Raw genomic sequence first — 23,114 nt, forward strand, 5'->3', positions numbered from 1 at the left:
TAATGATCTAATACATAATTGTTAGATTTAGATTAAATCCTTTGTTACTTTCACATACATTTGTTAATATTTTTTCTATAAAAATATATTTATATAAAACATTTTCATTCACTCTAATTCAATATATAAATAATTTAAATTTCTTTATGTGTATAAAAATAGTTAACATTTGGATCCAACCAATTCTCAACGATTATTTACTGTATCATCATATAAATATTTCAAAATATTATTTAAGATTGTCAGAGTTTGTGATCTAAAATCGAGGGAAATAACGGAATAAAAAAAGTGAAAAGCGAGCAGTCGGACAAACTACAAAATGCCAAATGGAATACAAGAGTAGAAAGATATTAAAATGAAGGCAAAAAGGTATAGAAGTATGTACTTTTGGATAAAAAATAATGTAATTCTCATATTTGTTTTAATGTTATTCTTTAATTTAAAAAATAAATTTAATATGACCCTTTAACTAATATTTTTTATCGTCGATCGTTATAGTATTGGTATACCAGTTCACGGTGCTGGCGTGGTGGTTTGCGATACTGATGTAACAGTCTATCTTCCATGTTTAAGCTATTAATTTAGTCACATGTCATCAGCCACGTTAATTTGATACCATGGACTGTCACATTAACATCATGACTGTTAAATCAACATTATAACGGTCAACGACGAAAAAAAATTGGACAAAGGGCCACATTAGATTTATTTTCCGAGTTAGAAGGCCACATTTAGAGAAAAATAATAGGAATGTCACATTGATTTTTTTCAAAAGTACAGGACCTCATATGCATTTCTACCTAAAGTGAATTGTAAAAGTTAGAGGGACTAATATGAGAAATAAACCATAAAAAATAAAATTAAAACCAAAACCAAAACGAATAAATAATGCTTGAAAGGAAACATCTCAGTTCATACATACTTCAAAACAAAATCACAGCTAAGGCCCCTCTTTCAGTATTTAAGGCCATGTGAAAAACTGAAGCTGTTTTCTTGATCTTCTTCTTCTTCTTCTTCATTTTTTCCGATTTTTTTGCTAAATTTTCTTCAACGCCAAGCAAGAATTTTTCCATAAATAAGCTGGGAAACCTGAAAGAGACAATAAAACCTGAGCAAAAAAGAACAAAAATATGTTCAGATTGCACAAGCAGAAATCTGATAAATCTGGTGAGAGATTCGATTTCAAGTTCTCTAGCTTACAAGCTCTTCAGGTATCTCCTTTTTCATTCTGAGATCTTTTTAATTTTCTCTGGATTTTCTTCATTTTATTCAGATTCTGAATTATAACTTCATTGTAATGTTGAAATTGAATCCTCTGATACATCGGCAAACTGAACTTTAAGCATTTTTCGTTTTGCTCCTTTAGTCTCCTTTTTCAAATCTACGTTTTCACTTTCATGTCGCTTCAGATTTAAGTTTCCTTTTTCGTGGTTGAGCGATGCCTTTTTTATTTGTATTATTTCATTTCTGAGTGAGTTTGTGGAAAGTTACTAATTATAGACTTTTTTTAATAATTATGTATGAAATTTTATGCGATTTAATTATAATTTCAATTTGTGAAGATCTGTGGTAGGCAGTAAGAACGGCTACATTTTTTGTTTAGATTCTCTTTTAGTCAGATCTGTTGACGCTTCGGTTTTGACTTCTATAATGTTTTGCATTTTGTTCATTGACTTCATTTGGAGCTGCGCTCTAAAATTGAGCCTGTAAAATACTAACCGATTATGAACCTGAAATTGTAGTTGAAACCATCATACAGATATTCGTGGAATTTTTGGATTTAAGTTGAGGATTTTTTCCTTAAATTATATTCATGATAAATTGTGATTTAATCACGATTATTTGATTCTTAATAAAAAGATAAAATAATAAAATGTGAGAACAAAAATTTGATTTTATTATATTAGGCCCTGTTTGGGCATTATTTGATTTATTTCGTGCATGCTTATTTTTTAAGATATATACACTGACACACACTACGCTATTTGAACTCGGGGGTTAGTTTCGATAATATTCATTTTTTTTTTGAAAATTTAGTATATATGTTTTTTCAATTTGCCTTTCATGTCTAACAAATTTTAAGGAACCTATAAGCTAAGAGTATAAAAGCAAGTTACAGAGGAAACGTTTTGATTGAATTTAGGTTTCCTTTTTTAACATGTTCAATTTTATTTTTCAGGCCAGAATTTTAGTTGCTTGATTTATTTTGAAACTTTTAGATGCTTGTTGTTGTCTAGTTAGGTTGCTAGTTGTACTTGGGTGATTCTTGATACAATTTTGAATTATTGAATTCTTGAAGGTTCCAAAAGGATGGGACAAGCTTTTTGTGTCTATTGTTTCTGTGGATACTGGCAAAACTGTAAACAAGTCGGGCAAAGCATCAGTGCGGAATGGAAATTGTCGATGGACAGAGAGTTTCTCGGAGTCTATTTGGATTGCAGTAGGTGATACTTCGAAAGTGATTGATGAATGCTTATATAAGCTTGTTGTTTCCATGGTATGGTACTTTGCCTTAATATTTTATGAAGATTTATCTATTGATATGGATTTGACTCATGTCAGGGTTATAAATAATCAACTTAAACTGATTTTATTGTAGGGATCATCTAGATCCGGCTTCCTGGGAGAAGCAACAGTTAACCTTGCAAACTACATAAGTTCAAAAAGTTCAATTCCTCTTTCATTACCGTTAAAGAAATGTAATCATGGAACACTATTACAGGTGAGATCTAGAATTGATTCTTGTTTCAAGTGCCTAACAGTCGTATTTTTCCCTTCTTTGCTGACATATAAAAGTTAAAAAACACCTTTTTCCTAATTTTAAAGAAGAATTCTCTTTTAAATCTATGGAACAAGATAATCTAGTTTGTGAGTTTGAATTGCTAGCAGCTACCGTGTCATTTTTGTTGCCTAATTGTAATTTTATTGCTTAAAGATTAGACATGTTACAATTCCATATTAAGTGGTGGACGATAGAAGTTAGCAGTGCTTCTTAAAGTGAATCCATGGAGAGAAAATTAGTTTTTGCTTAAAGTAAAGTTACTTTTGAGGGAGGAATTATCATGTAGAAATTGATTCAATACTACTTAAGCTTATTCAGATAAATTTGTTGACAGTTCTGGAAATTTGGTATCCGAACCAAGGTTTCTGGTCAAGGACCTCGTCTTCCTCACATTTATTTCCTGTCTCAATCACATGTTTTCGTTTAGGAGAAGAAGCTCAATTATTAACCTTTCTCTGATGCTATTGTTAAAATGTGATCCTTCATGATTGTCTGCAGATTAAAATTCAGTGCTTGACACCAAGAGAAAAACGCAGGTTTGCCATTTTGCATGAAACTTCGCACTTTTGTGAGATTCTGTTTATATATGATTGTGAAAAATGTTGATTGTATCTTTTAAAGGGATGAGCAATGGAAAGATGCAGATTCGTCATATTTGGAGGATGCTTCTCTGGAATATGACTTGGAAACCAAATCTGATGCTTCTGATGGTACATTTACCAGGAGTGTTGGATCTTCTTCTAGTAATCATCTAGAGGGTACCCTTCTTCCCGGAGAATTGTCTAGCAGGGTATGGTTCCTTGATATATTTTTTTGTTTTGCGGATATGTTAACACTTCCTTTGGTCATTTCTGCAATTGAGTTTCTTTTAATTAGTTCTAAAATTTTATCTGAATATAGTTAAAACACTTCAATTCATCTAAATATATGCGTACATTTATATATATATATATACTTACAGATCAAGTATATATTCAATTCATCTAAAGACCAGGCTTCTTTTGTTGTAGATGTTTCAACACAGATTGTCTGTTCATTGTTTAAGAACTTGACTTTCTACACATTTTTCTAGATTGCTTGCATTTACACCTGAGACTTCATGGTGACTACGAGATTATTTCAGCAAATTAAGATGTAGGCTGTAGCAGCACATGCTATGAAAGTAGTAGTGAAGTTAGTCTAAACATTTTACGCATACAGGCTTCTATGTTGTCAACTCAAACTTATGGAAAAGAAGTCAATATAGCTAAAAGTACACGAATTATAGAAACACTAGTTGTAGGCTTGGTAGTTTGCAAAGAATGAGACAAGAAATCTTGAACTTTTCCTCTTGGACAGAATAACAAGCATTTTCAATTATTTTCCCGTGCACTGTCCTTTTTGAGGCTGATGAAACCTTCTCGTTTCTGTTCAGGAACCAAGTTTGTCAGCATCAGACTCGCGTAATAGCTTTGACTCCTTGGATGGTTCCTTTAGAGAAAATTTCTCCCCTCATAATGGGGTTATAAGCAATCTAATTGGAAGACAAGATTCAACCGGTTCTCAAACTAGTTCTCCACGTGGACCGTATTCTTTTAACAACACTTCCAGGTCAAGCCACTCCTCTGGTGCACCGAAGGTCTCCAGTTCTGGAAGTCATCCTCATAACCAAAGAGAAGATGTGAATCGAGCTTCACGTCTTGTTCCCTCTTCTCCACTACGTAATGCTGGTTCATCTAAAGATCTCTTGGAAGCTGCAGAAACTACTATTGGGGAGCTTCGAGCAGAAGCTAGGATGTGGGAACAAAATGCTCGAAAGTTGATGATAGATTTGGAAAATTCACAGAAGGAATTTATCGACCTTTCCAACCACCAAAAAAGTCTTGAGGCCGCACTTTCAACATCCCGGGCAGAATGTGATTGCTTGAAGCAGGAGGTTAAACAAGTAAAGATCCTGCTGGAGGAGTCACAAATGAAACAGGCTGCTGCAAACAATTTGAAGTTTCAGAATAAAAATACTGGTTCTGTTCAAAAGGAGTTGGAAGATGAGATACGATTTCTGAGAGAGGAGAATGCTGATTTGGCCTCACAGTTGAAAAAAACCCAAGAATCAAATATTGAGCTTGTTTCCATTCTCCAGGAGCTGGAAGAAACAATAGAAAATCAGAAAGTAGAAATTGATAACCTTTCTGCAGCAAGATCTGAATGTGAAGAATCACGAAAGGATGACTTAGGTGAAAGTGATCTTGTTGAACAACAAAAAGGAGATTTGCATGCAGAGAACAGAAATCTAGAGGTCCAATATCAGCTGCTGCAGGAATCACATAGGAAATTGGAAAGCTCTATTCAGGTTCTGGAGAAAACTCTGGAAGAAAATAATAATGAAATGGAGACCGAACAAGCTTCAAGGATTCGATCACTTATGGATTGTGAAGCTGAATGGAAAGGCAAATTAGCTGAAAAGGAGCAAAAAATCGTTAACTTGGAAATGAAATTGTCCGAAGCTCTTGATGTCCAAGGTTTAAAGAAAATGGGTTCTGAAGAAGAAGATAATTCTGATGTAATCAAAGAAATTGAAGATCTAAAACTGAAGGTGCAGGAACTCGAGAGAGATTGCAACGAGCTTACTGATGAAAATCTGGATCTTCATTTTAAGCTCAAAGAATCAAGCAAAGATCATAGTGCCATCTTGAATTCTCTTTCACCTGATCATCCAGGAAAGAATTCTCTTTCTAGACATGAACCGGAAGTACCTTCTACTGACCATTTACAGATTCAATCTGTAGTTCTTGGAAATAGATGTGCTGACCTAGAGCAGCAATTGGAAGCTTTCAAGGACAAAGCTTCTTATCTTGATGATGAACTCTCCAAATATCGTTCCAGATCAGAAGAACAGGAGATCGAAATCGACGAACTGCAACAGCAACTACAGCATTACCAGCAGACAGAAATTGAGAGTAAGGAGCAACCTACTACTCTTTCCTTTGAAGAACCCAGTATTTCTGAATCACCTGATGCCATTGAAGTCTCTACATTGCTTACTGAGTTACATGAACAGATTCAACTCTCTTTAGCTGACTTGAAGCGGCAGTATGCTCTTAATTTACATGCAAATCCTGATGGAACTGTTTCTGACAACTCAGAGATTTTAAAAAGGAAAGATTTGATAAGTAAAAAACAGCAAGTTGAGATTATCTTGAACAATTTTTTCCAGATAAAACAATTGTTCAGACAAAGTTCTATTGGTGAATATGGTAATGAGGCAAGTGGTCTAGGAAATGAGTTGTCAGACAAGATATCTGAGATAGAGAAACTTAAATCCGACAATTTGCTAAAGGACGAAGAGCTTGAGGCTTTAAGACATCATCAAAAGGAGTTAGAAGCTCAGGTTTCTTTTGTTGAGAAGGAGAAAAGCCAGTTGGAGGAAAACATAGAAACCATGCTCAGAGAAGCTGCTGTTACTGAAAAATGCTTGGAAGATTTACGTAGTGAAATGATGGTGCTTAATAGCAATATGGATTCCCAGATTTCAGCCAACCAAGTTCTTGTAAAGAAATCTACAGAGCTTGAAATTGGTAAACAGGAACTCGAAGTTCATTTGTCTGAACTAGAAGAAGAAAATCTACAGTTATCGGAACGGATCTCTGGTTTGGAAGCACAATTAAGGTATCTGACTGAGGAGAGAGAGTCTCATCGTCTGGAACTACAAAATTCAGAATCTCAAGCGATGGAATTTAAGGAAGAGAGAAAAAGACTGGAAAACGAAATGGAGGCACAAAAGGCTGATATGAGACAGAAGATGGAAGAGATGCAAAAGCGGTGGTTAGAAGTTCAAGAAGAGTGTGAGTATCTAAAAGTTGCTAACCCCAAACTACAAGCTAATACTGAAAGTCTTATTGAAGAATGTAGTATGCTTCAGAAAGCAAACGGAGAGTTACGGAAGCAAAAGACCGAGTTAAATGAGCATTGTTCAGTTTTGGAAGCAGAACTCAAGGAATCTGAAAAAGTTTTTTCCAACATGGCTAGCGAAGTTGAAGCTCTGGAAGAAAAGTATTCCTCGATGCTTGAAGAAATAGCCTCGAAAGAGAAAGCCCTTAACTTCGAGCTAGAAGCACTTCTTCAAGAGAACAAGAGGCAGAAAGAAAAACTTGTTCTTGAAGAGAGCCAGTTAAATCAGAAATACTTGGAGAAGACAATGGAAGTTGACAACCTCCAAAGAGAGGTTGCTTACCTCACTGAACAGATATCTGCTACCCAGGATGAAAAGGAGAAAACAGCATCAGAAGCTGTGCTTGAAGTTTCTCATTTACGTGCAGATAAAGTCATGCTTGAAGCTTCTCTAGAAGATCTTCAAGGGAAGCTTAAAATATCTGAGAGCAAACTCAATGCCTTGCAGGTGGAATCTGAAACCGAGACACAGGGACTTATGGAAGAGTTAGCTGCTGCGAAGCAAAAACAGGAAATTTTGATGGCTGACCATGAAAAAATATTAGATTTGTTGGAAGAAGTCAAATCCAATGAAGAAAAACTGAAAGGCACTGTTAGAGGGCTTGAACTGAAACTCAAAGCTTCTGAGTACGAGAATCAACAGTTGGCAGAAGAAATTTCCAGCCTTAAAGTCCAGTTGCAGAGAACTGCGCTCCTTCAGGATGAAATTGTAGCTCTTAAAAAAACAATCAGTGAGGCCAAGTTTGAAAATGAAAGGCTCAAATCTTCTTTCCAAATGGTATCCAGAGACTATGAAGAACTTAAAGTTGAAAGAACCCATTTAGTCCAGAAAGTCTCCAACAGTCAGCAAGCTGTTTCCGAATTAGATGGTTTGAAACGTAGGAAAGTTGCCCTTGAAGAAAAGGTCCTCCGGCTGCAGGGTGATTTAACTGCAAGAGAAGCCTTGGGAACTCAGGAAGCTGCACTTAAAAATGAGCTGGCCCAATTTAGAAGAGAAAATAACCAACTCCAGAGGAAGATAAAGTACCTTGAGGAGGAGAAAGAAGAGTGCCTGAAGAAAGCTCAAGGTCTAGAAGAAGAACTGAAGCACATAAATCAGGATCAAAGCAAGTTCCAGAATGTGAGTCACTTCGTTACCATAATTCCGAGCCTAGTAGTTTATCATCAATATAATTATTTGAACCCGTCTTATACATTTCTTGTTTAGAATTCTCTCTCACATGCACTTGGTTTTTTTCCTCCTGATCTAGAATAACATAGAAGATGACAATAACCAGCAACCAACTGAGAAGCTGTCGACTGACACGGACCAACTACAGCATATGGATGAAAATCACACACAGGTTATTCTATCTACAGTTTTTTTTTAATTATGTTAGTTGATTCTAATCTTCTAGGTTGGGCAATCAATTCTTTGCAAAGGTTATCTATAACAGTGAAAGTAATAAATCGCACAAAAACGGTCTAATCTTATTTTTCTCTCACTCCACTTCTCTTTTCAGGTTAACAATAATCAAAACTGCAATAATGAGACTCCTCAAGTTTCAGGAGTCATCGATCTTTCGTCAAAAATTCAGAATCTTGAAAATGAACTTGCAGAAGCTCAAGAAGCAAATGAGATGTACAAGGCCCAGCTTAAGAGGTAGGCTTTCTAAAATATAACATCTGAAATATGGTATATACATTCTTTATTTACTTTACATTTTAGTAAACATGGAATTCCCATTACATATTTTCGGTGTTCATTTCTTACATTGTCACTCTTTTTCACGTTGTGCAGTCACATACTTCTTCGGTTAGTCGTTATTGGTTTCTATGAATTTGAATCATGATGAAAAGGATGAGTTTTATAACACAAGATTTCCAGATTCTTTGCACTATATTATATGAATCTGATAAAAAGGATCAAAACCTCATGTTAGGCCTTCGAACTAAAATATTCCGATAATCAGAATTTCTTCAGCCTCAAACCGTTTCTTTCTTTCCCTCTACCCTTTCAATTTCAACATTCAGATTTATCATTTGCTCTTGCACCGAATCAGAATAAGGTTATGCCGATGCTAATTCTATACTCTAGCTTCTTCTTGGGTAGTGGAACATTAGCCTTATACTTTAAACTGTTCATATGCTCCCAAGTGGATCACCATATCAGAATGTGTAGAATCGAGACGTACCTATGAACGCTAATGGTCGTTACGTACTGTGCTTGACTGCAGTTTGTTATCCAAAGAAGTACCCTTCAACCAAGCTGCTGCTTCGGAGAAGCTGACAGGTGAAGGAGCTGCAAGAAAAGATGGATGCAACTGCCAGACATCAGCACTGGAGACGGAGCTGAAAGATCTACGTGAACGGTACCTACACATGAGCCTTAAATATGCAGAGGTAGAAGATCAGCGGGAGCAACTCGTGATGCAGCTTAGAACTGCTAGTGGTCGAAAGCGCTGGTTCTGACAGCTCTAGGATATGTTTGGTCGTATTCTTTCTCCGGCTCCGGCTCCGGCTCCGGCCTCCGACACCGGACTTATCAACTCCCACCATGTAATTTTTCGGATGGTCCTGTGGAGATCATTCACTAAGCAAAACAGTGCAACAAATTTATTGGTCCTACATCAGGGGGGTCTTTTTGAAAACTAATTGTAATATACAGAGATACGTATAACATATACAAATAACATCATTTGAGGATTAGAATGTTATGTACTCCGTGAAATATTCACTATCCGAAAAGATAATTCCGAGTAAAATTAAACTTGAATCCGAATTTGCAAATTTATTAAAAATGTTATAAATTTGAGTCAAAGTTAAATATCCAACTTTGATGAGTCCACGCCATTTCTATTATCCGCATTCGCACAAGTAAATTTAAAAAAAAGGATAACTACATGGTTAGTGCCCTAATTATCATTTTTATTATATTTTGGTAACCTAATTATTTATTGTTTCAAAATCATGTCTAATGTTACGTTTTAGTTTTATTTTGGTCATCTATCGTTAAAAAAATATTGACATGTCATCATAAATTAATGTTACATCATCATTGAATTTTTTAAAAAAATATTACGTCAACAGTTTTGTTATTTTTTAACAGTAAATGAACAAAATATAACTAAAACGTAATATTAAATATAATTTTAAAAAAATATAATTAGAGGACTAAAACAGAACAAAAGTCAAAAATTAATAATTGAGATATTAAATGTGTAGTTTATCCATTTAAATGACTAACATTTGAGGGTGAATAAGTAATTGTAGTTTCATTACAATTAATAATATTCTAATCAAACACAGATTCGATTTACTCCACTGACTGCGATTTAAAAACTTATCTAAAACACAAATCTTAAAAAGGATAGTTGTATGACATCATTAATATACGGTTAAGAAAATGGTCTATAAAAATATTAATATTTTTTAATATTTCTAGTAAAACGTATCTTAAAATATTATTTTTTTATCAGAAATGTTAATTTCACTAACTACTTTTCAGTATAATCTAATATTAATATTTCCGATAAAAAAATAATGTTTTAGGTAATGCTTTACCGAAAATGTTAAATATTTTAGGTAACATCAATATTAACATTTTTGATAAAAAAATAATATTTAATGTAGCATTTTACCGGAAATAATAAAAAAATATTAATATTTTTAATAACATTTTTTAAGCCGTATATTAAAACCGGAGACATCCCTTAAACAACTCAAAATTTATCTGTCTTCTGGATTCTATTATGACTAGATTTTTATCTATTTGATGAATTGAATCTCTCGAAAGTGAGATTTTTAGATGACAGCAAGCATAATTCGGTCTTCGGTGGGCCTTTTGATTTTGATGCCTCTACTTTCAGGATCAGAATCCAATTACATAGTATAAATTATTTTAGAATAGTTAAATGAAAGAAAATCAAAGATTAAAATTAAAAATAAAAAATTAAAAGATATTCATTGAAAAAAAATAAAAAAATTAATTTCAATCTTCGATATTCTCTCATCTAACGATCTTAAAAGGATATAAAATTTTCAATTTTATATTAGGGGTGTGTTTAGTTAGGGGAATGTGAGATTTCTATAAGAATGAAATCCACATTCTCCCGTTTAGTTGGTCGGGAATGTCATTCTCGGTAATTTTATATTATCAATAGTAGATTTTTTTAGGTATATTACCAGAAATATCATTACCAACATTTCCTTAGGTATTGTTAGATTACCGGTGTTTTAGACTAAAATACATTTAAAAAATTCTTTAAAAAATATTCTTATTCTGTTATTGAATAATAACAATTTTATGAAAGTTAAATTACAAATTTATCCTTAAATTATTTTAGATTTACAAAAAATAATCTATAATTAAAATTTTATATAAAATTCAGTGATTAAAATAAAATTTTACCCTTTCATTAAACTTTTTTATATTTTCAATTTTGTAAAAAAAATTATATAAATTTTATGAATTTAAATTTTTTTAAAAAAATATATAATTATTTTTCAACTTGTTAAAAAAATATATATAATAAGAACAATTGATCAAATATACATTCTAATAATCTTTTATTCGTTTAACTAAACACGGTAATCTTACATTCATGTTAAACCAACCAAACACAAAATATAACATTCCCGATAATCATATTCCCTGTTAATCTTTTATTCCCACTGATAATCTTACATTTCATGAACTAAACGCACTTTAGGTGTTAACGAATCTTAACCCATATAATATAAAATATATATGAACCCACACGATCAATTCGTGACCATTTAAAGCAAAGTGATGTAACAGGTATTTAAGTAGAGACATCTCACAAGTACTTGCACTGTTTGTGACAAAACTACACTGATTTTTCTTTAAAAATATTGAAATTGATGATAATAATAATAATAATAAATATTCACAATGGAAAGGAGAAAAACAGGAGGAAAAAAAGAAATAGTTGACAAACATTTTATTTAGGCATGAATGAATCAATGATGCCAATTGTTATTTCCAATTATAAACTTGCACAGCATTCTACATATAATCAGAGAAACAGGTAACAAACAAAACTTTAGGACTCTCTACATCTTGAGGAGCCTTTTTAACTATATATAATATATATACCAGTCTTTCTGTTAATTCTTATTCTCTTCTTTCATCTCTTTACAGTATTGAGTATGCGCGGATTACCTCCACGATAGGTGCTCGACACAATGGGCATTTTCCACCACCACGAACCAGCTCATTCGCACATTTTGAACAAGTGCACATGTGTCCACATCTGTATAATCGATAATTTTAAATTGCCAAAAAACAAGATTGTGATATATAATCAGGCATCGAAAATGGGAAGACATGGAAAAGTTAAGAATGTAAACCTGTACAATAGTGAATCGATATGGCTATCACAACAGACACAGCATGTCCCTTTCTTCACATGACCCCAATTGGACCCATCCTCTGATGTTTCTGCACTCAAAACTGTAATGGAAGTGAAAAATAAAAACAGAAACAAGCTAAACTACCTGATGAATAAAAGAATCCTAAAAATACTGAGGGAACTGTAGGAATTATAGAGATGATTTGTTACCATTCCTATAGAGATATGATTTGTTACCATTCCTATAGAGATATGATTTTGTAAATAGATTTCTACAATCCCTTATTTTAAGGGATCCTATCCTAGAATTATTATTTTTCCTTTCTTAGAGTTTCCTACTTTACAGAGAGATTTTGTATATAAATATGTAATCTGTCATATTGAAAAGAATAAGAAATTACAGAGAATTACTCTGATTTCTACATGGTATCAGCTTAGGTTACGGTTTCTTTCCAATCTAGATGATGTCAACAGCTTCTTCTCCTACTCCGGAGATCACTTCAAATCCATAAAATTTTTCTGGTTCTGCTGCTCAATCAGAAGGTAATCAGGATTTGTTTTGCAATTTTTTTCCAAACTTTGGTAAAGCTGTCAAAACGGCTGATGGTTCTTTGTGCTAAATAGAAGGACATGACATTGTTATTCTCAATGACCAGATTGTACTTAAAAATGTCCTCTTCGTACCAAATTTGGCTTGCAATCTCGTTTCCGTTAGTAAACTTTCCATCGAATTGCACTGCTCTACAATTTTTAATGATATTGATTGTACTTTGCAGGCACTGAACTCGAAGAAGATGATTGGTAAGGCCAGCTTGCAGAATGGTCTCTACATTCTTCCTGCCTCTACTAAAACCGAAATCTCGAAATCTTTCACCGCTTTAGAAAAAGTTGATAATATTATGTTTTGGCACTATCGTTTAGGTCATCCTAGTTTTCACTATCTTGCAAAAGTTTTTCTTGCTCTATTCATTCATAAAAAGCCAAATTCTTTTTCTTGCAAAGTTTGCTCTCTTGCCAAACACACTAAATCAACTTATTCTCCTTCTACATATAAGTCTTCTCACCCTTTTGCTTTGATCCACAGTGATATTTGGGGTCCTTCTCGGGTGAAGAATGCTGATAATTGTAAGTGGTTTATCACTTTCATTGATGATCACAGTAGGATAACTTGGACTTATTTGCTAAAAGATAAATCTGAAACTGCAAGTGTTTTTACCCAATTTTATAACATGGTTCTCACTCAATTTGGGTCTAAAATTCAGCTCTTTAAATCTAATAATGGCAGTGAATTTTTTTCTAAGTCTTTGGGTGCGTTTTTCAGGGAAAAGGACATAGTTCAGATTAGTTTTTGTGTTGACACCCCACAACAAAACGGTATTGCCGAAAGAAAAAATAGACATCTCCTTGAAGTTACTCGTTCTCTTCTATTTACCACTAATGTTCCAAAATATTTGTGGGGGAAAACCTTATTACCACATATTTAATCAATCGAATGCCTAGTAAGGTTTTACAATTTCAAACACCTCAATCTATATTTTTACAATACTTTCCCTATTTTAAACCTATCTCCTCCATTCTTCCACTTAAAATATTTGGTTGTACTGTTTTTATCCAAAACATTGCTCCTAATAAGTCCAAGTTATATCCTAAATCATTAAAGTGTGTACTGGTTGGGTATTCTTCACTTAAGAAGGGTTATAAATGCTATCATCCTCCTTCAAAACGATTTTTTACCACTATGGATATAACATTTTATGAGCAGGATCCCTATTTCACTCAGGCTGAAATTCAGTGAGAGACATGGAAGAATTTTCAGCCACATCAGGTATCTCCTACTATTCATTCTCAACCTTCAGAATTGCCACCAATTTTGTCCTTACCTACAGATTTGTCACCTGTAACTACTCCCATTGATCCACCGGTAGTACCCATCACTACTTTACCCATACCTACTTTAAATACCCTTCCTGAAAATACACCTACTCCTATTCAAAATATTCCATAAACACCACCAATCAAACAGCTCCGTTTCTATACAAGGAAAAGAAAACATATTCCTGAGGCTGTTTTGCAATCTGATGCTTGCCGAGAATTGAATTTGGGTCCAGCTGCCGAAATAGAAGAAGAAATCAGTAAGTCCACTTCCCCTACTCTAGATGACTTCCCTATTGCTATTAGAAAAGGGGTTAGACAGTACACCAAGCATCTTATTGAAAAATTTGCTGGTTATAATTCATTGATGCCATCTTTTCAAGCATTTAACCTGTAACTACTCCCATTGATCCACCGGTAGTACCCATCACTACTTCACACATACCTACTTTAAATACCCTTCCTGAAAATATACCTACTCCTATTCAAAATATTCCATAAACACCACCAATCAAACAACTCCGTTTCTATACAAGGAAAAGAAAACATATTCCTGAGGCTGTTTTGCAATCTGATGCTTGCCGAGAATTGGATTTGGGTCCAGCTGCCGAAATAGAAGAAGAAATCAGTAAGTCCACTTCCCCTACTCTAGATGACTTCTCTATTGCTATTAGAAAAGGGGTTAGACAGTACACCAAGCATCTTATTGAAAAATTTGCTGGTTATAATTCATTGATGCCATCTTTTCAAGCATTTACAGCAAACTTGGATAAAGAACAGGTTCCCACAAGCATAGCTGCAACTCTAAAGGATTCAAAATAGAGAAGGGTTGTTGAAGAGGAAATTTGTGCACTGGAGAAAAATACTACTTGGACTGTTACGGACCTTCCTCAAGGAAAAAAGTCTGTTGGCTGTAAATGGATCTTTACTGTAAAGTATAACTCAAATGGTAGCATCCAACGATACAAAGCGAGACTAGTGGCCAGAGGCTTTACACAAACATATGGGATAGATTTCACAGAAACTTTTGCACCTGTGGTTCGAGTACTCCTAAGTTTGGCTGTAAATTGCGATTGGAAATTACACCAACTTGATGTAAAAAACGCTTTTCTTAATGGCAAGCTAGAAGAAGTCTATATGAAGTTGCCAACTGGCTTAAAGTCTATTGAAGGAAGTAACAAGGTGTGCAAGCTCAACAAGTCTCTATACGGGTTAAAACAATCACCCAGAGCTTGGTTCGAGAGGTTCACTAAAGTCATCCTAAAAAACGGCTACAAGCAATCCCTCGCCGATCACACTCTTTTCATCAAGGTAACTTCTACAAATAAGAAAGCTATCCTTATTGTGTACGTGGACGACATAATTCTTACCGGAGATGATGAAGAAGAGATTTGCAATTTGAAGTTGTTAAATAAGAAATTCGAAACCAAGGACTTGGGAAAGCTAAGGTATTTCCTAGGAATGGAGGTGGCAAGGTCAAAAGGACTTGTGATCAACCAAAGAAAATATGTTCTTGATTTACTCAAAGAAACTGGTTTTCTTGGTTGTAAGCCGATTGATACACCAATGGAGGCAAGCTTGAAATTTAACAAAGAAGATGGGTCCTTGGTAGACAAAGAGAAATTTCAAAGATTAGTTGGGAAACTAATTTATTTATCCTTGACAAAGCCAGATATAGCATTTCCTGTAAATGTGATAAGTCAACACATGACTAATCCTACTGAAGAGCATATGGCAGCAGCAAATAGAATTCTCAAGTACTTGAAGAAAACTCCAGGACACGGTTTAATGTTTAAGAAGGCACAAGACAAAACTGTTAAGATCTTTATAGATTCTAGTTGGGCCGGAGGCCTTACTGAAAGGAGATCCACTAGTGGCTACTGCACCTTTGTTTGGGGAAACCTTACAACTTGGAGAAGTAAGAAACAATCTGTCGTTTCAAGAAGTAGTGCTGAAGCTGAATTTAGAGCACTAACATTGGGAATATGCGAAGGAATTTGGCTACTTAAACTACTGAAAGAACTTGTCACTAATCAAGAGGATCACTTTGAAGTTTTGTGTGATAATCAATCTGCTATTCAAATTGCCAAGAACCCAGTTCAACATGATCGGACAAAGCATGTTGAGATTGATGGGCATTTTATTGCTGATCAAGTTAACAAAAAGACAACCACACTTTCATACATTCCTTCAGAAGAACAAGTTGCAGACATTCTTACTAAGGCTTTGTCAAAGCCTGTTTTCAATAAATTCCTATCCAAGCTGGGATTATACAATGTATATTCTCCAGCTTGAGGGGGAGTGTAGGAATTATAGAGATGATTTGTTACCATTCCTATAGAGATATGATTTTGTAAATAGATTTCTACAATCCCTTATTTTAAGGGATCATATCCTAGGATTATTATTTTTCCTTTCTTAGAGTTTCCTACTTTAGAGAGATTTTGTATATAAATATGTAATCTGTCATATTGAAAAGAATAAGAAATTACAGAGAATTACTCTGATTTCTACAGGAACGAAAACAGTTGGGAGGATTTAAAACCTTTTTCACCAGCCGAACGATTCAGAGCAGCAGAGACTTCCTGCCTGACAGATCGCTGTAACTCCAGCTGCATATCCATGCAGGCTTCCAGCATCCTCTGCATGTTGCTCATGCCCTGCTGGAGTTTTGCCATATCAGCTCTAAGATCATTAATCATCTCCCATTCCTGCTGAAAATAAGCCTCGTGAGAAAAAGATGCAGAATAATGTACGGGGACTGAAAAATAAGAGATCTAGGCCACTTTTGGGAGAATATGCAGCATCTATTGAACTACCCAAGGCTGACAACTGAAATTGATAAAAAGCATCATCATTATCAAATCCTTCAGTTGCCTAAAGAGTTCTGTTTGAAATTGATTATTACGACTGATTTCACCCTCGGCACAGACAATTCTTGGGGAAAACTTAATAACAGAGAATTCTATGAAGAACAAAACTGAATCAGATTCAGTAGTCTTGGTAATATAGGGTTGCATGGCTAAGAAAGATGGCTTACAATTTCTGATCTATGTATGTTGTGCCTAGACCATCTAGTGTGAAGTAAATCATGATGCCACAGTGGCTGTGGTGGTGGCACTGGAGGAGAAGGTAGCACCAGTGAAGGTCTGTTAATAGCATCATTCTGATCATCAATTGTTTCACCCCTCTGCTGCTCTTGATCAGTCTCTGGGGAGGCCGGAGTTGGCAAGTTTCTATGAAGATCCCAATCAATGGGAGAATGACCCTGTCTTTCCACATAAGACTGTATTAACTGGTCTAGACTTTCCCGGAAACCACTTCGAAGAAGATTAGAGACACTCCTCCTACAAATTAAATTGAATCAACCCTCAAAGAACTATTTTAAGTTAAAGAGTAAAAAACCAAATATGTGATCACATACCTGCTCAGAAGTTCTCTAAGTTCCATACCATACAGATTATCATCTTCAGGTGGGAGAAATCTATTTAACCTCCTAACTGGGATTGTGCGACGTGCTCTCCGAGGATAAGAAGGCCCTTCTGACCAAGTATCAACAGCTTCTTGAGAGCGGTCCACATGCCAATCCCTCTGGGCTTCCTCTTGATGATTCAATTCTCTGTTTTCATTTCCAGGATTGTCTTGGCGATGCTCACTAACTGAACTTCCTTGCCAATTTGTATCCATTACTTCCGTATCACCCTCTCTCCATTGATTGAACTGATGATATGTTGGTTGTTGCAAGTTTCCTCCTCCATCATTGGCAGCCGGCTCCCGCCAATTCCCACCTTGGTTAGCATTTTCTTGCCAACTTATGCTCTCAAGAGCCATGTTGCTAACCATATCTCCTGTTTGATTAGGCAACTCCATAATGCCACTTTCCAAACTCCTAAATCGTGCAAACTCATTGTTTTCACCTTGGACATCAGGTGACATGTTTGTTTGGGGAAGTTCATTTCTAGAATCATTGATAACATTGCTAGATGTGGTTTCAGAATTGTCGTCAGATTGGTTATGGACAATTGTTGCTAATCTGTTATGGAGTCCTTCCCTGAATAGTAAAATAATTGGCAGTTATGGAAATGAAGGTACAAGTCGGAGAGTTTTGTGCTCGAATAAGATCAAAAGAGTTTTGCAGGTAGATGAACTGCAATAAAAAAAATCACACAGCACATTTCTCTCATGGTTTACAGGCAATATCTACTTTTATGCTTCTCAAACCAAAAAGCACAAAAGGGGAAAAATCAAACTAAGTTATTCCAATTTTCCATGAATAGGAGGATGCTATCGATCAATACACGAGGTCTAGCACCATATTTCATCAACAAAAACATAATAAAATTAGCAATCCTAAACACCATATCCCAAGTATTATTCAAGTAAAGCGTCTTGTGTTATATGGAGTATAACATGTGCAAAGTTCCTCATCATGAAACATTATTGCCACACAAAGTACCCTTAAAAAACAATTAAAACATTTTTATTAACAGTGAAAACTTCTTCATTGTGAGAATGAATGGAAAAGATTCATACCTCAAGCCAGAAACGGTGTTTCGTTCGCTTAACTGAATTAATTCACTTGCTGCAATTGTAGATGATCGTTCCTGTTCAAGAGGTCTTTCGCTTCGTAAGAATCTACCTCTGAGTAATGTCTACCAAGTTAAAAGCATGGTAAGTAAGCATAGTTGTATATGCAAATAAAAATACAGATAGAAAGGCCGTTCACTACGCAAAATGAGAACACAAAATAATATTAACATCGTGACAAGATGTGAGATTGTGCAGTCACCAACATATTTTTTAATAAATATTTACTGGAAATAAACGATGTTACTTTCACTTGTACTCCGATATAGCAATTTTAATCAGGTCTAGCAAGAACACATTCTCTTGGATGTTAAAAAATAAACATCCACAGCTTATCTGAATATAATTCCTTAAAAGAAAGAAATATATTGCAACATGTACAAATAAATGGGAGATAGTACCATCTTAAAGAACCACAAACTTCATGATATCCAGCTAACCTGAATGCGGCTGCGATGAGCAAAATCAGAAACAGCACGGTGCTCCAACAAACCCTGAAGTTCCCTCTGTCTTTCTCTTTCAATCCTCACAAGCAAGTCGATTACAGCTTGTCTTCCACGTAACCTCCTCAAGTCCCTCCGAACATGCTCTGGTTGGCCTTCATCTCGCTGCTGACTAGTCGTTTGCACCCACTCCCGGACAATTCTAACTCTCTCACGCTCAGTTTCGCCAAGCCATTCAGCTCTAGGATTGCCGGCCCTTTGGGTAACATTGGATGAATGTTCACTAATCCCACTCTCCATCCACCCCCGAACAATCTGCCTCACCCTTTCTCTCTCTACCTCGCCAAGATCAGGAGATTGCTCCCTGTTAGACCCATTATTATCCCCACGATCACTCTGTGACACACCTTGATCATGCGACCATGTTCCATACTCATACTCATTCTCACTCTCACTCACATCTCCAACACTTGCATGATTCTCGCTCCCACGACTCTCAGACAAAGTTGTACCAGACACTGTCGTATTATTATCAGCATTGCTTTGCCTCAACCTTTCCCTCACACTCTCTCGTGCCCTATTCAACGAATGCTCATCCTCCAACTCCCTCCACATTTGCAAAATCGAAGAAGCTCGAGTACTAGGCCTCTCAACATTCCCCCCTTGTCTCCTAGAAGAAGGTGGCTGCGACTCTCTCAAGAACGAAGAGTCTAGCATCGAAACAGTATGTAAACCTGCTAAAGCCATCAATTCAGACTCCCTGTTCCTTCTCTCCATCGTCGTAATCATTTCCTGAGCTTGCCTGGCAGCCCATCTACTCAAAATCCGAGAATCCAGCCTTCTAGCAGCGGATGACTCGGCTAAATGATCACCTTCAAGATCAGACCTCCTAACAAGCTGATCACGCTCATCATCTTCATCATCAGGATTTCTATTAGAACTGCAGGATGCAAATGACATACAATCATCTAAATGCCCTCTCATCAATTCCTCCAAACCCCTTTCCAATTCATCTCTGACATCATTAGAGGATTCCGGTTTTTGTTGTAAAGCTTGAAAATCTGTCATTTCCCCCTACACCTAACCCTTTTCCCTAAAACAAACAACTCATTTCCTCCATTTGCCTTCGAAATTACCCAAGATCACAACTACGTAAATATATGTACCAAAAATTAGAAGACCACAACCTAATTCGGCTTTCAAATTTTATTTATTTTATAAAACTATGCCCTATGCCCTAAATTCGGAAAAGAACAGAGTTCCAACTCATCTCTTCACCTGTTAAGAGTTCCAAAAGTAAAAAATATACAAAAATCCCAACAAATCAAAAGAAAATGTAAAAAAAAATAAGGGAAAAAAGATTGAAAATGAAAGTAAACTTAAGGCGAAAGAGAAGTACCCGTGATCGAAATGTGGGATTTTCCCCTCTGAAAATCAAGATTACGAAACCGAAACACAAATTCTATCTGTTCAGAGAGGGAAAAAAATAAACACAGAGACACACACAGAACAAAAAGGAGGAAGAGAAAGATCAAAGCCGATAGGAATGCGAGAAAATTACTTATCATTAAAAAGACAGAGAAATCTGTTTTCTGTTTGGCTTTTTTTGGGTTTAATTTTCTGTTTTTTTTCAAGTAATTTTGGTTTCATTTTTAAAAATTACTAAATTTATTTACGGAAAAGACGCGCCGATTTACACAACAGTAACACGTCATAAAACATTTTGGTTCTTCTACAAATTTATTTTTAATATTACTAAATTTAAAGGTAAACTTCAAGTTTTAGTATCTAAATTATAAATTTTTGATCTATTTTAATATTTAATTTTTATTTTTTAAAATTATATCTAACGTTAATTTTTATTTTATTTTAGTATCCCGTTAAAAATATAAGGTTAAATTTTGAAAAAATTAAAAGTTTAAGTACTAAAACGGACCAAATTGATAATTTATGTACTAAAAGCATTAAGTTTTTAACAACAGCGTACTAAACTATAATAAAAATTAAATGTTATGCATGATTTTATTTTTATTTTTTTGAAATATTGGGTACTAAAGAAGATCAAAATTGATAATTTAGATACTAAACACATAATATATCTTAAATTTAATTGTTTCATGAGGATTTGGGACTTATTTAGGTAAATAATATAAAATATTATGAAAATAGGGATATGAAAAGGAAATATAAATTTTAAACTATTTATAATAAATACATTTTTATAATATATTTTAAATAATTTAAAATTCTATCATAAATTTACTTCTTAAATACTTTAATATTAATTTTATAAAATATATAAATACTCATCTAATTATTTTTATTTTCTAAATGAAATTGAGAGATTATTTAATCGTTAATTTAACAGTTGTATAAGCTAAATATTAAATTTATGAAATCGAAATATAATTTTATTCTAGATTAATGGGTATGATTTAGTACACTATTTCAAAGTATTGCAGGTTCTAATTCTATAATTTACAAAAAAAAATTATTTATTTAGGGATTAAAACGTGATATTTTTTTATTATAAATTTTAGTGGATAAAGATGATATTATTAAGGTTGTCTAATTCGTGCAATGTAATATAAAGTTAAATATAAAAATTAATGCATACATTACATGTGATATCTTGTCCTAGTGGCTAAATCCTGAGTTCACATAAAAAAAAATATTATTAGAGGGAATAATCTTTTCTGAAATCACATACTCATATTTAATTTATAATATCTTCAATAAGAGCATAATGGAGCATTCCCTAAAACAACGTTTTTAGGTATTTTCTCGAGAATGTCATTCCCTTGTTAAAATACCTTTAAAATAAAAGAATTATTTCAAAATCACCCATCCATTTATTATTTAAACTAAGTTATCAAAATTATGATAAATGCTCTAGGCTCTTAAAAAAAAGGTTTCAGTCGATTTCTCCCTCGTTTCTTAAAATGTTATGATATTAAATTACAATTACATATGTAAAAGTTTGATATTTACTTCGGAAGTTTATTAATATGATGCATATAATAAAATGTTTTCTATGCTATATTTTTTATGTCTATTAATTTTATCAAATAATTTCATATGATATTTCGTTGTACAATTCAGACATGTAACATGAATAAAATAAAAAAATTTAGCACTTAACACGTACTTACACCGGTGTAAGTGAATAAAATAAAAATGTGTAACGTACATCAATGTAAGTATGTACATCTTCCAATATCTTGTCGGTCCACCCAATCCGGTCCGAAAATTTTAAATCCTCTACCCAATCCGACCCGACCCGAAATAATATATTTATTAAAATATTATTTTTATTCAATAAAAATAGGGATTTAATTGAAAAAAATAATATATAGAGGGTATTATTATAATTATCCCTAAACATATAAGGTAAAATTATAATTTTTTTGGTCGGGTTGAATACTTTTCACCCTAAATCCGAACCCGACCAGACCTAAACATAACTTTAAAAAAATCTGACCAAAACTCGATTTTTAAAAAAAAAATGACCTAGTAGGGTCAAATCGGGTCAAAACCTGTTGGGTTCGATTCTTATGCCTATACCTAATCTTGATACTTAAAAATAAACACATAATTATATTAGTGTAAGTATGTTTATGTGTTTTTAAAGAAATAAAAAATTAAAAATAATAAAAATATATATTAAGTTATTTGTATACTAATTTATTAAATATATATATATATATATTAAAAATACTAGAAAATTAGATTATATATAAACTTTCATGTAAATATTTTAACTTTAATATTGAGAATTCAACTTGTAAAAAATATATCTCAATGATAATTTGGTAAAATATATACTTTTCTTATTTTATGTTTCTTCAACTGAACATTGTAATCTTACATTCATGCCAAATAAACCAAACAAGATAATATAATATTCCCTTTAATGTGTTAAGTAATATAAAAATGTGTAAATTACATCGATATAAGTATGCACATCTTTCAATATCTTGATTAGGGATGGGCATGGGTCGGGTCGGGTCGGGTCGAATTTTCAATCCACCCAATCTGACCCTACCCAAAATAATATATTTATTAAAAAATATTATTTTTATTGAATAAAAAAGGAATTTAATTGAAAGAAAATATTATATAGGGGTATAATTGTAATTATCCCTAAAT

The 23,114-nt window shown here is 33.9% G+C and overlaps 2 protein-coding genes across 5 annotated transcripts; one reads left to right on the top strand and one right to left on the bottom strand.

Moving 5' to 3' along the window:
* Positions 1–935: 935 nt before the first annotated feature.
* On the top strand, positions 936–9,388 carry LOC120156250 (cingulin-like). 2 transcript variants are annotated; one of them, XM_039167636.1, is made up of 10 exons: positions 936–1,211; positions 2,300–2,497; positions 2,600–2,722; positions 3,281–3,318; positions 3,404–3,572; positions 4,197–5,851; positions 5,885–7,829; positions 7,960–8,052; positions 8,212–8,351; positions 8,926–9,388. In XM_039167636.1, the coding sequence occupies exons 1-10, from the start codon at positions 1,131–1,133 to the stop codon at positions 9,158–9,160; spliced, it is 4,677 nt and encodes a 1,558-aa protein (XP_039023567.1). In that variant the 5' UTR covers positions 936–1,130; the 3' UTR covers positions 9,161–9,388. The 2 variants fall into 2 exon arrangements, with proteins under 2 accessions (XP_039023567.1, XP_039023566.1); XM_039167635.1 differs by having other exon boundaries at positions 4,197–7,829.
* A 2,400-nt stretch (positions 9,389–11,788) lies between these two features.
* On the bottom strand, positions 11,789–20,232 carry LOC120156248. Of its 3 annotated transcripts, none has more exons than XM_039167633.1 (7): positions 18,963–20,232; positions 18,469–18,587; positions 17,360–17,986; positions 16,976–17,282; positions 16,481–16,649; positions 12,062–12,152; positions 11,789–11,964 (listed from the first exon to the last, which is right to left on the bottom strand). In XM_039167633.1, the coding sequence occupies exons 1-7, from the start codon at positions 20,031–20,033 to the stop codon at positions 11,847–11,849; spliced, it is 2,502 nt and encodes an 833-aa protein (XP_039023564.1). In that variant the 5' UTR covers positions 20,034–20,232; the 3' UTR covers positions 11,789–11,846. The 3 variants fall into 3 exon arrangements, with proteins under 3 accessions (XP_039023564.1, XP_039023562.1, XP_039023563.1); XM_039167631.1 differs by having other exon boundaries at positions 11,790–11,964; positions 12,062–12,164; positions 18,963–20,204; XM_039167632.1 differs by having other exon boundaries at positions 11,847–11,964; positions 12,062–12,164; positions 16,481–16,646; positions 18,963–20,216.
* Between the last annotated feature and the right edge of the window lie 2,882 nt (positions 20,233–23,114).

This window comes from Hibiscus syriacus, unplaced genomic scaffold (assembly GCF_006381635.1).
Source record: "Hibiscus syriacus cultivar Baekdansim isolate YM2019G1 unplaced genomic scaffold, ASM638163v2 tig00111213_pilon, whole genome shotgun sequence".
NCBI lineage: Eukaryota > Viridiplantae > Streptophyta > Magnoliopsida > Malvales > Malvaceae > Hibiscus > Hibiscus syriacus.

What these genes read in the sequence shown, in the direction of transcription:
- LOC120156250 (XM_039167635.1), top strand. Translation starts at nt 1,131, where the DNA reads ATGTTCAGATTGCACAAGCAGAAATCTGATAAATCTGGTGAGAGATTC. An exon ending in CTAGCTTACAAGCTCTTCAG is followed by an intron (nt 1,212 to 2,299) that starts GTATCTCCTTTT and finishes GAATTCTTGAAG; the next exon opens with GTTCCAAAAGGATGGGACAA. An exon ending in TGGATGAAAATCACACACAG is followed by an intron (nt 8,053 to 8,211) that starts GTTATTCTATCT and finishes TTCTCTTTTCAG; the next exon opens with GTTAACAATAATCAAAACTG.
- LOC120156248 (XM_039167631.1), bottom strand. Translation starts at nt 20,033, where the DNA reads ATGACAGATTTTCAAGCTTTACAACAAAAACCGGAATCCTCTAATGAT. An exon ending in AACACCGTTTCTGGCTTGAG is followed by an intron (nt 17,987 to 18,468) that starts GTATGAATCTTT and finishes TTTACTATTCAG; the next exon opens with GGAAGGACTCCATAACAGAT. An exon ending in CTTAGAGAACTTCTGAGCAG is followed by an intron (nt 17,283 to 17,359) that starts GTATGTGATCAC and finishes TTTAATTTGTAG; the next exon opens with GAGGAGTGTCTCTAATCTTC.